This window comes from Schistocerca cancellata, chromosome 4 (genome assembly GCF_023864275.1).
Source record: "Schistocerca cancellata isolate TAMUIC-IGC-003103 chromosome 4, iqSchCanc2.1, whole genome shotgun sequence".
Taxonomy (NCBI): domain Eukaryota; kingdom Metazoa; phylum Arthropoda; class Insecta; order Orthoptera; family Acrididae; genus Schistocerca; species Schistocerca cancellata.
The window spans coordinates 419,343,693-419,356,688 of NC_064629.1; the positions used below are offsets into that span (position 1 = coordinate 419,343,693).

General features: G+C 37.6%; 1 protein-coding gene across 1 annotated transcript in view; it reads left to right on the forward strand.

Annotated features, from left to right (window-relative positions):
- LOC126183408 (calcium-dependent secretion activator-like) overlaps nucleotides 1-12,996 on the forward strand; it is a 1,473,721-nt gene that overhangs the window by 805,368 nt on the left and 655,357 nt on the right. The window contains exons 10-11 of the mRNA XM_049925356.1: nucleotides 2,634-2,727; nucleotides 10,703-10,824. Of these exons, the coding sequence (XP_049781313.1) occupies nucleotides 2,634-2,727; nucleotides 10,703-10,824 (216 nt within the window). The remainder of the gene's footprint in view (nucleotides 1-2,633; nucleotides 2,728-10,702; nucleotides 10,825-12,996) is intronic.

Genomic DNA, 12,996 nt, shown 5'->3' on the forward strand with positions numbered 1-12,996 from the left:
GGGTGCAGTCTGATCATCTGTCATACAGCACCTGTCTTGCACTTTTTGAGTACCACTTGTTCTTGAACTTGAAGCATGATTTTGCTATAAGGTACTTTGACAGTGATGATGATGCAAAATATGATGTTCAGCAGTGTCAGTATTCATCAATAGCATCTTTCTGTGAAGAGGGCATAGGAAGGCTGTCTTCCCTCTCTTAAAGTCTCTACACAATTGTGGCAAGAAGTGCTGTTTCTTGTAAAAATAAATTTTTGTCTGAAAAAATGTTTTCTGATTTTTTCTCCAAAACAGTATTTACTTTCTGGACATGTCTTGTACAAATTTCCCTCCTGAATCAAGATGATTTCAGTTTCCTTTTGAAATAGGATGTTGAATTCAAACATTTTAGTTTAAAACAGATCAAAAGTTTTTTGAAGAAGAAGATACAAAACACATATGGTTAAGTTTTCATGTCACGCTGACACTGGAAATTTAGTCTTGCAGGAAGTTCCAAATCAACGTAGACTTTGCTACAGAATAACAATTCCATTTTAGAAACAACCCGTAGAGTATGGGTAGGCCATATCTCTGCAATATTCTTGCATACGGGAGTGCTAGACCAGCAAGTACAGTTCCCAAAAACAGTTTCATTCTGAAAATAATCGGCAGACTATAACTAAACCATTTCGCTGTAATATTTTTTCTTCCAGAAGTGCTAGTTCTGCAAATTATGCTGGGAGTTTCTGTGAATTTTGAGAGAGAGTTACTGGCAGGACTGAAGTTTTCATGCCTGACCATTATTCATACCTAGATAGATCAATTGGTAAGGGCATTGCAAACAAAAGGGGAAAGCTTCCACATTAATATCTCAGTCCAACCACAGGTCTAGTCTGCCAGAAAACTCAAATCACACTTTTTATTAGCTAGTACTCATTCTCACATATTTTCTTAAGTGAGTGTTGAATATTTTACATGCTCAATGAAGAGTTGCACTACCTTCTGCACTAATACTGTCTTTTATTTCAGGTAGTTAGGACTACATATACACTCCTGGAAATTGAAATAAGAACACCGTGAATTCATTGTCCCAGGAAGGGGAAACTTTATTGACACATTCCTGGGGTCAGATACATCACATGATCACACTGACAGAACCACAGGCACATAGACACAGGCAACAGAGCATGCACAATGTCGGCACTAGTACAGTGTATATCCACCTTTCGCAGCAATGCAGGCTGCTATTCTCCCATGGAGACGATCGTAGAGATGCTGGATGTAGTCCTGTGGAACGGCTTGCCATGCCATTTCCACCTGGCGCCTCAGTTGGACCAGCGTTCGTGCTGGACGTGCAGACCGCGTGAGACGACGCTTCATCCAGTCCCAAACATGCTCAATGGGGGACAGATCCAGAGATCTTGCTGGCCAGGGTAGTTGACTTACACCTTCTAGAGCACGTTGGGTGGCACGGGATACATGCGGACGTGCATTGTCCTGTTGGAACAGCAAGTTCCCTTGCCGGTCTAGGAATGGTAGAACGATGGGTTCGATGACGGTTTGGATGTACCGTGCACTATTCAGTGTCCCCTCGACGATCACCAGTGGTGTACGGCCAGTGTAGGAGATCGCTCCCCACACCATGATGCCGGGTGTTGGCCCTGTGTGCCTCGGTCGTATGCAGTCCTGATTGTGGCGCTCACCTGCACGGCGCCAAACACGCATACGACCATCATTGGCACCAAGGCAGAAGCGACTCTCATCGCTGAAGACGACACGTCTCCATTCGTCCCTCCATTCACGCCTGTCGCGACACCACTGGAGGCGGGCTGCACGATGTTGGGGCATGAGCGGAAGACGGCCTAACGGTGTGCGGGACCGTAGCCCAGCTTCATGGAGACGGTTGCGAATGGTCCTCGCCGATACCCCAGGAGCAACAGTGTCCCTAATTTGCTGGGAAGTGGCGGTGCAGTCCCCTACGGCACTGCGTAGGATCCTACGGTCTTGGCGTGCATCCGTGCGTGCTGCGGTACGGTCCCAGGTCGACAGGCACGTGCACCTTCCGCCGACCACTGGCGACAACATCGATGTACTGTGGAGACCTCACGGCCCACGTGTTGAGCAATTCGGCGGTACGTCCACCCGGCCTCCCGCATGCGCACTATACGCCCTCGCTCAAAGTCCGTCAACTGCACATACAGTTCACGTCCACACTGTCACGGCATGCTACCAGTGTTAAAGACTGCGATGGAGCTCCGTATGCCACGGCAAACTGGCTGACACTGACGGCGGTGGTGCACGAATGCTGCGCAGCTAGCGCCATTCGACGGCCAACACCGCGGTTCCTGGTGTGTCCGTTGTGCCGTGTGTGTGATCATTGCTTGTACAGCCCTCTCGCAGTGTCCGGAGCAAGTATGGTGGGTCTGACACACCGGTGTCAATGTGTTCTTTTTTCCATTTCCAGGAGTGTAATTTGATTAGTGTGGCTGTTCTATCAGCAGAGGATTTTGCTGTTACAGCATGGTTATGGCAAAAGCTGTGTATTTTTATTTTCAGTCTTTGTTCATATATTGGTTGGTTGGACAAATTTTGCTGTAATGTAGAGTGAGAATGAAGTACTTGTAAATAATATCATTTTCCTTGCTTGTTGATGTCAGGTCTCAGGGATCACTTGCAAAACTGGAGGGTGATTCTGCAGACAGTGATACACAACTGACTAAGTTAGATGTTGTCCTAACTTTTCAACTAGAGGTAAGTTTCCAGGTACATTGTATATATCCTATTAAAGTTTTAGAAATACAATGTAAAAATATCAATGTTTGTTACGAAAGGCACAATTAATTTAATAAATATATCTCAACTAAAATATTAAACTGTTTAATTATATATCTTAAAAATTGAACCAGCTTTTAAACTTCCTGTATGCTTCTTTTTATAGCATTTACGATCTTCTGTTCTTGAGGATGTGCTTGTAGTTTGTTTCTCCCAACTGCACTTCACTCTCCCGTGTTTTAGTATTTACAGTTAGCACATCATGTTATATCATTTCATTTCTTTACCTCTGGCCAGCCTAGTCACAGTTTGGTATAAAAAGTCCAGTGTGTTGCTACAGGCATGACCGATATTTTTGCATATTTTCTGTTCCACTCTTATTACTTTCTATCAGCAATTACAGTAATGCTCAAGCCTTATTATAGATGCCTTTTGATGTGTCAGAGTATAATATTATCTAAAGAAACTAAACTACTTGACCCTGTGTGCTAAAACTGGAACAAGATCAAGTAAAATGATGTCTTTGGTTCCTACAGCCATTTACGTAACAAAGGTCACTGACATGGGTGAGTAGTGTCACTAGACTCAGAGGTAGCCAACTTGTATTTTGGTAATGGAAGAAACTTTCACCATCAACTTTGGCTGGGAAGGGGAGAAGGGCTAGTGGCATAAAGTTTCTGATCATCAAATCTTGCACCAATGTCCTGGATCAAATTCTCAATTTTCTGGCATCATTTCATGGAAAAAGCGCATGAGGCACTACTTATCATGATCTGTTCATGAGATGGGGTCACTGAGCTCAGCAGCCCCCTTTGTGACATTAATGAAAAGCAGGCTTTCTCACCATAATTGTACAAAGGAGAAGAAAATCTTTTCTCATTACAGTGCTGAATGTACCACTTACGTTGACCCAGAAAACAATTCCATATGAATCTGTCTTTCTTTCTTGTCTTATTTGTGGTTTTGATTTCATTCTGCAAATTAATTTAGTGCATTATTGATTTGCTGGAATATAACATACCTAAAATTACCTTTCATTGTACTGTCTTGCCTATTTGAGCAAGTGATGTGTAACGGAGCCTACTGAACCCTGTGTAGTTCACACCCACACCAATGCATGTATATACACACACACACACACACACACACACACACACACACACACACACACACACACACACCCATGTTAGTCTTTCTTACTGGTGTATCAAACTGGTATGAGTGGAATGACCACTTAGGATTAATAGTATCTAAATACATCAATCTCATACACCAGGTCCTTGACAGTCATTTCCATCCATTATATACCAATGGTTATCAGTCACATATCAACCACAAAAGCCACACAAGCTCACATCAATTCTTACTTCTTATACCCATATTGACAGTTGCTGTGTTTCAGCTTCTATACCACTTGATAATGTCTTAAAGCTGAAAATAAAATTGTGAGGTTTATACAAATATTTACAGTCAGCAGTGGAAATGTTGTTGTTCAAAATGTCCAATGATACTGTAATTCCAAATCAACTGAAACACTTGATACTAGATCCAGAGGTCTTTCTAAATGTCTTTTTGAATCAATTTCAATCTGATTACCATAATTGGGTTATCTTAAGCTCTTCAGGAAATGTCAAACAAGTCTATTGCTGTTGAGAAACCAGACCTGATCAGACTTGAGTAGCCAACCTACATGGCAGATTGATCAACTGTAAATGGGATTACATCTACATCCATATATGCAAACCACTTTGAAGTACATAGTTGGGGATATTTCATATTGTACCAGACATCAGGGTTTCTTCCCATTCCACTCATGCATGGTATGCAGTGTGGGAAGAAAATAACGTACTAAATATGTCTGTAAGCACTGTAAATACAATCATTTTGTCATACGGATTCATTAGGGTAGCAATTTACTTCTTCCACTCTTAACACTAGTTCTATGTTAGCCCAATGAACTGGATCACAGATACACCTTCAGTAATAATATCTGTCAAGTAAAACAAGATATTAGGAATGTAGGCCATTAGAGAGCATTGTCATTCATCATCTACTTGTTGTCAGGTGGACAATGTGACCACCTCATTGTATTAGGAATGCATTAAGAGCTATGCAAAACATGAAGGTCTGGTGAGTGTGAGAACCCAGGTATACAATTTGCCAATCCTACACACATGTCTGAAAAGTGAACAACACTTACAAGTAATAAAGAGGTAAGAAACTGAACATTGAGACTTCTTGCAACATATGAACTTTAATTTAGATGTAGATGTAGCTATAGCTGTAGATTGTATATATAAAGACCAAGAAGACAGCTTAATGGATGGTTGTCTGATGACATTATAAAATATGCAGAAGCAATGTTGTTGAGAACAGCTGGAAACTGTAATCCATAAAGAAGCCTGGGAGGGAACGTTAACCAGTGATGGATTTAAAATAGCTAGTGCTGTTGTTGTTGTTGATGATGATCATGATGATTACATATATCCTCTGATTATTTAGCAAGACTAAATTCCCTATAGTCTAACAATAGCAGGAATTTTAGTGTTAATGAGAACTGTAGTCTAGTAGGAAGTGTTTGTGATAAATTTTTCAGGACTGTGATCATCAAAAAGATCTCAGGAGAAAAATATTTAACTGTGGTCTCAAATTAATTCCAAAACCCCTGCCTCTCACCAACTTCTGTGAACAATTTACAACAATGGTTTCCATAGGATAGGTACAGCCGATGTGACAGCAAGCCATCTGTAATTCATTTTTGCAAGCTGGCTGTCCCTGGTGGACAGAGCTGCAGGCTGACACCCTTCTACTCATACTGTATCCTGTTCTTTACTTCAGCAAAGCCACATTTATAGAGCTGGTCTGTGTTATTGGCCACCTGGTGCCAGTAGGGAAATAGCGTGCATTTTGTGTGTGCTCACCTTGAGCTCCTTCAACACTTTGATCTGCTGCCTGTGGATGCTGGTTCTACACATCTACTGGTGCTGCCATACAGCTTCACTTCAGATACCTGTGCTAATGGGGATTCCACTTAGAACATTTGGAGTGGATGGGAGGATCTAAAACCCCAGAACCTGCCCCTTCTGCATGCCTATGTCTACTTCTCATACAATTACTGATACAGATGACTGTTATATATTGTTAATGGTGATGATGAGAAGGAGATTACACTTTTTTAAAGTATGGTGCATCAGAGGTGATTTAGTAACTATGGCCTAAAAGTTACTATCACAGTTGCTATAGTTTAAAGCAGGCAACTGATATTTGTGGAATTTAGTATACAGACTGTAAAGACTGTATATTCCTTAGCCTAGAATTTTATAAAAAAAGTTTGATGTGGAAAAAATGGAAATTTTGTGTGTAGGAAAGTAAATAGTTCATTATATTTACTTAGCCAGCTGCACAAAGCAGTGTATACAAAAATTATAACAACAATACTCTATGGATGGTTTTTCCATTTGTAAATTACAAGATACAAGTATGGGGTTGTGTAGATCATGTTCAGTTGAACAGAGCAAAAGGGAGCTATTGGGCTGATACGTGGTTTAAGTCAGACACCAAAATGATATGAAATACATAACTATAACACAAGAAATATGCACAGTATCTGTGATAAAGAGAAAGAAAAAAACAATAGACCTCAGCTCATATTTCAGATTTTCAATGCAGTAAAACAATTTGCTCAAATCCATATGAGCTCATGCTAGGGACTCATGTAAAATCAAACTAAAATTATTTTGTGTACATAAATGTCAACACTCACTTAAAGAATTCTAAGCTCTTTAAAAGTCTAGCTCTAGGTTCTGAATGCAAATTAAACTTGACAGCAGACACTGCAACCTGTTATAGGATGTCAATTTTCATAATCAGTGAGGAAACATATAAAAGTAATTGTACAGTATGGAATAATATGTCATAGAGGACAGAAATTGTAAGTTATAAATAGATGTAAACTTTTGTAGACATTTTTATAAATATTTACCTAATTGTGAAGTCTATTAAAGAACAGTTATAGAAGTGGCACTCATATAAAAATGTGACAGGTGTAAAGAAGTAAGGAAACCTTTCATTAATTCAAAAGTAATTGTCATAGCTGTTAATAAATTTATCCCAGTGTGGGTGAAATGGTCAATGCTTTCATGGAAAACTGTGTGTGGTTGCCTATAGAACCATTATCATACCCAGGCATCCACTACTTCATCGAAAGCAAACTGATGGCTGTGAATGTCTTTCTTCATGGCCCCAGTAATATGAAAATCAGTGAGGACAGTTTTGGACCTTCTGGAGGATATGGGATTCCCAGCAAAACATCTACAGTGTAGTCAAAACAACTTGCCAGCAAAATTCCTACTCACACATTGCCAAGGTTGTTTTTATTACACTGTAAAATTTTCACTGGGAACACCTTAACACATCCTCCATGCAGTCCTGATCCCTCCCCACATGGTCTCTATCTTTTTTGAGCTGCAAATAAAAACATTCTTGGCCATCAATTTACTTGCGATGAAGAGGTCTATGCCTGGGTACAGTCATGCCTTCATAGGCAAACACAAACATTTTTTCATCAAAGCATTGACCATCTCCGCCTACAGTGGGAAAATGTATTAACAGTTACAGCAATTACTTTTGAAATTATGAACAGTATAATCACTCTTTTTCCCATATTTCTCACTTTTATTTGGCTGCCTCTTATAATTATATAAGTTATACTTAACCTTTTATATCAAAAAGACTTTCCCCAAGGAAGCAGATAGCAAAACAAGAGGGGAAGTAAAAATATCCCAGCTTGCTTCGTCACATCACCCCTTCCTTGGATTGACGAGATAGATATTGCAAATAGCTAACTGGGCAATTTAATGACTACAACTGATCCCCAAAAGTGGGTTAAAATTCTACATAAAAATAAAATAAAAAAAACCATATGCTATGTTTTTTTTTCAAATTTATACATATATGAACTGTCCATATGAAAATCCCTGTACAAAATATTTATGTTCAATATATCATACATTTGTACAAAATAATAAAAAAATTATACTCTTAACAAAAATTGTGCATCTTCACTATAAGTGATGTCCTTTTTGGGTAAGCAAGGATTACATTTAAAGATACATATCATTTTATACAAGTCCTACCTTGATTAAAAAAAATTAAACCCTCATGGGTTGCAAAAAGCTAAATTACACTGTGCATTGCAGTTCACTTTTTTTTTAGATGGAAAATTTCACTTGCTCATTGTTCAGTATTTTTCACAAGCAATTTCACACTTTTAATGAGCTTTTACACAGTCAGATGTTCAAAGGTGTGTGAATTCCTAAGGGACCAAACAGCTAAGGTCATCAGTCTGTAGACTTACACACTACTTAAACTAACTTATACTAAGAATGACACACACACCCAAGCCCAAGGGAGGACTCAAATCTCCAGCAGGAGAGATTTACACATTTTCTGACCACATTGTCCATGCTGTCACCAGGTCCAAGTGGCAGTTAGTAAGGAAATGCACTTCTGTCAGTTCCCTTGGAAGTGGTCCTCTTAAGCCACAGTTCATGAAAAAATCAGACAAAATATCCTACTTTATTACACTTACTTTTTCTTCAGACCAAGAAAAATATTGTTTAACACTAATGGCAAATAATAGCCATTAAATCATAAATAAATATTTTACATAGTTCTCATAACATTACAATAATTAGCACTAAAATTGACTATAGTATGAAAGGTGGGGACTAGAAAAAATTTTAAATCAAGTGCACTACAAAACATTACTCTGTCATAACTGTCTGAAACTGTTTAAACTTGAAACACTTTTGTTTCTTTCCAATTTGCAAAATACCAAAAACTCAAGATGTGCAGTAGCATACATTTACTAATCATTACGTTATGAAAAAAATAGAGTCACCATCACATAACTTAATTACTACTGAAATCAAAATTAAGGGGATGGAAGTTGTACCAAATCATAGCACCACTTCTCTACTCAACTCTGAGCACTACTCTCATTCAACCAGAAAATTAAATCCTCACAAAATCACAGAAAGTTAACCAAATAGTTGACCTGTCAGAATATTCACATCAATTTAGCACCATAGTTATCAGTTAATCAGCAAACTTACTGTTCTTCATTCCAGAATTACCACTTCAAGCTCATAATGCCTCAGTACACAAACAGAAGTATTCAGATAAGCTATAGATCTGATAATGCAGCATTATATGACTTGTACCTTACTAAAATATCATTCTTTCTGTCAGTCTCTCATTCCAGCTGCAGTATCATGAATTGCATGTTATACACAGTACCCAATGTTGCCTAGTTGAAGGTCTATATCCTCAATTTAGTTACACTACATTTGTTTGTACACAGTTACTTTTTCCATTACTCAATCCTGACTGTCAGCCCCCGTATTTTACTTACCTTCCTTACCTAGTTAACTAGAGGATTGCATTTTCAAAAAATATCCCTGCTGCAGAGACAGACTCCCTAACCATTAGGACCCTAACATTATTCATTGTTTTATTATTTCATTATTGTTTCATTACCTAATAAATAAACATCTGCTCTGCTTGTCTAATGCACAATTGACTCTTCTGAAAAACACTCCACAGTAACAGATCCTTATGCTAAGGCAAACTTAACTCTCCTTACTGACCAGACAAAATTATCACTTAGAAAAATTATTATTTCACTTTATTCCTTCAAATTTCTTAAGATTCTAGCCTGAAGGGCAATATGCATACAAATCTTGCTTACTTTTACCACACACATTACTTCCGGCAACTATGTCTAAAATTGGAATTCCTTAATGTTAGAAAAGGCTGTACCATAACACTTCTATAGGTAGGTAGTTATCTCCTAATACTGTCTGTACTGAACACAAAAACTTCTGTTATGCCACAATTAATATTAAGATCTAGTATTCAGAATGGTTTTTTACTGCATATTGCCTCTGTTGCTACATCAATGAGTTGATTATTTCAGATGTTAATGTTTTCAGATAAGCTGCACCATCTCATCCCCACATGCTGATGCCTTTCATTTTCTGTTTGTCTTACCTCTTTGTTTGACAGAAATTCTTTGATTAAAGATAAACTACAAACAAAGACCAGGACATTCAAATACAAATATAATCTACCAGATTATACATACATAAGAAATAAAGTAACACAATTAGAAATAATATTAAAAAAGAAACTCCAGATATTTTGGCACTGACAGAACAACACTAAATGACCATTAAATGTTTACTCTTACTGTATTTTGAAGGGGGCTAAGATTATTTTGAAGACAATTTGAAAATATACAGATTTAAAAAAAAAAAATAATTCCAGTTTTTCTTGGGGTACTCCTTCATACTTATTACTTCATCAATTTCAGAAAGTGAAGTTAAGATGCAATATTTTTTGACTGCACTTAATAGGTGTACTTGCTCTAACTCATTCATAAATTTTTGAAGACATCATCGAGTGACACCATTATGAATACTGTTATAACACCAAAGTCATCTCAATAAGCTGCAATCCAGATATTTCAGATCACATCATATAGAGTATCAATGAGCTAAAATCTGAAACTTTCTGTCTTTCACAGAATCTGTTTATTCATGATGCACTTTTCCTATGTGCTACAATATTTTCCACTATCTTTCTTCCCATAAATACAACATTCAGATAGATGGATGCTGCATCTTGACAAATATTTACAAGTAATGCAATGAAATAAGAGCTTAACATTAATAATTTTGAAAGGTTTAGCTGGAACTATACCATGTCCTCTGGGCAAAAGAAAATATTTTGTCATATAGTTTCAAGATCAATATTTCCTCAATATAGGTAGTTCCTCAAGAATTTCAAAGAATGTAATATTATACCCTTACTTCTAAGCTGAATGATTACTTAATTTGAACACCTTTACACATGCTATAATGATTGAATTTACTTATTATGGAACTTTTAGGTTGTAGTGATGGAAGTAAAAGGACTTAAGTCTTTAGCACCTAACCGCATAGTATACTGTACAATGGAAGTTGAGGGAGGAGAGAAACTTCAGACTGACCAAGCAGAAGCCTCAAAACCCATGTAAGTAAAATTAATTCATGACACATATGTGTACCTCATTTAATCAACAAAATATATGTGTATGCATAGAATGAAATGTGTCCTCAAAATAAAGCACTAACTAGTTTTAACTGGAAAATCTTTTTTTCTTGTCAGATTGTAGCTACACCGCTTGCATGTACCACTTTGATGAGAAATGATCAATACTCAACATAGTGTGAACAGTGCAGAAATTTGTCAATAGAAACAATTTTGTGAAATGGAGAGAAATAAAACAATGTCATATAAGTAGGAAGGAAAAAATTACTGAACTGAAGATATACCACACTATCAAAGACTAAAGTAATCATACATAAATGATAGATGAAAAAATCTGAAAGAGGCCTTCTTAATTACATTTGGTACATGAGATGCTCACATGAATTTCTTCATTTATAGATTTCTACTGCTCATATTCCCTTTTCAGCGTCCAAAAATGTATCAACTGACTCACTCTCTTTGTAAGTGATGGAGGATTTTTCTTCCAGATGAAACCTTTTTCCATATTTGTTTAAAATATTTTACTTGAACTCCTCTCAGATTACTGAATATTGTTGTTGTTGTTGTGGTCTTCTGTCCTGAGACTGGTTTGATGCAGCTCTCCATGCTACTCTATCCTGTGCAAGCTTCTTCATCTCCCAGTACCTACTGCAACCTACATCTTTCTCAATCTGTTTAGTGTATTCATCTCTTGGTCTCCCTCTACAATTTTTACCCTCCACACTGCCCTCCAATACTAAATTGGTGATCCCTTGATGCCTCAGAACATGCCGTACCAACTGGTCCCTTCTTCTTATCAAGTTGTGCCACAAACTCCTCTTCTCCTCAATTCTATTCAATACCTCCTCATTAGTTATATGATCTGCCCATCTAATCTTCAGCATTTTTCTGTAGCACCACATTTCGAAAGCTTCTATTCTCTTCTTGTCCAAACTATTTATCATCCATGTTTCACTTCCATACATGGCTACACTCCATACATATACTTTCAGAAATGACTTCCTGACACTTAAATCGATACTCGATGTTAACAAATTTTTTCTTCTTCAGAAATCCTTTCCTTGCCATTGCCAGTCTACATTTTATATCCTCTCTACTTCGACCATCATCAGTTATTTTGCTCCACAAATAGCAAAACTCCTTCACTACTTTAAGTGTCTCATTTCCTAATCTAATTCCCTCAGCGTCACCTGACTTAATTTGACTACATTCCATTATCCTCGTTTTGCTTTTGTTGATGTTCATCTTATACCTTCCTTTCATGACACTGTCCATTCCGTTCAACTGCTCTTCCAAGTCCTTTGCTGTCTCTGACAGAATTACAATGTCATCGGCGAACCTCAAAGTTTTTATTTCTTCTCCATGGATTTTAATACCTACTCCGAATTTTTCTTTTATTTCCTTCACTGCTTGCTCAATATACAGATTGAATAACATCGGGGATAGGCTACAACCCTGTCTCACTTCCTTCCCAACCACTGCTTCCCTTTCATGTCCCTCAACTCTTATAACTGCCATCTGGTTTTGGTACAAATTGTAAATAGCCTATTGCTCCCTGTATTTTACCCCTGCCATCTTCAGAATTTGAAAAAGAGTAGTCCAGTCAACATTGTCAAAAGCTTTCTCTAAGTCTACAAATGCTAGAAACGTAGGTTTGCCTTTCCTTAATCTAGCTTCTAAGATAAGTCATAGGGTCAGTATTGCCTCATGTGTTCCAATATTTCTACAGAATCAAAACTAATCTTCCCCGAGGTTGGCTTCTATCAGTTTTTCCATTCATGTGTAAAGAATTTGCATTAGTATTTTGCATCCGTGACTTATTAAACTGATTGTTTGGTAATTTTTACATATGTCAACATCTGCTTTCTTTGGGATTGGAATTATTATATTCTTCTTGAAGTCTGAGGGTATTTCGCCTGTCTCATACATCTTGCTCACCAGATGGTAGAGTTTTGTCAGGACTGGCTCTCCCAAGGCCGTCAGTAGTTCTGATGGAATGTTGTCTACTCCTGGGGCCTTGTTTTGACTCAGGTCTTTCAGTGCTCTGTCAAACTCATGTCCAAAATTTATAGTTTTCAAATAAACTATATATTTTTGAATCTGAATAGTTGGTCTGTCCAGTAAACATTTGCCATTGTGTCTCTCTCACAGTAT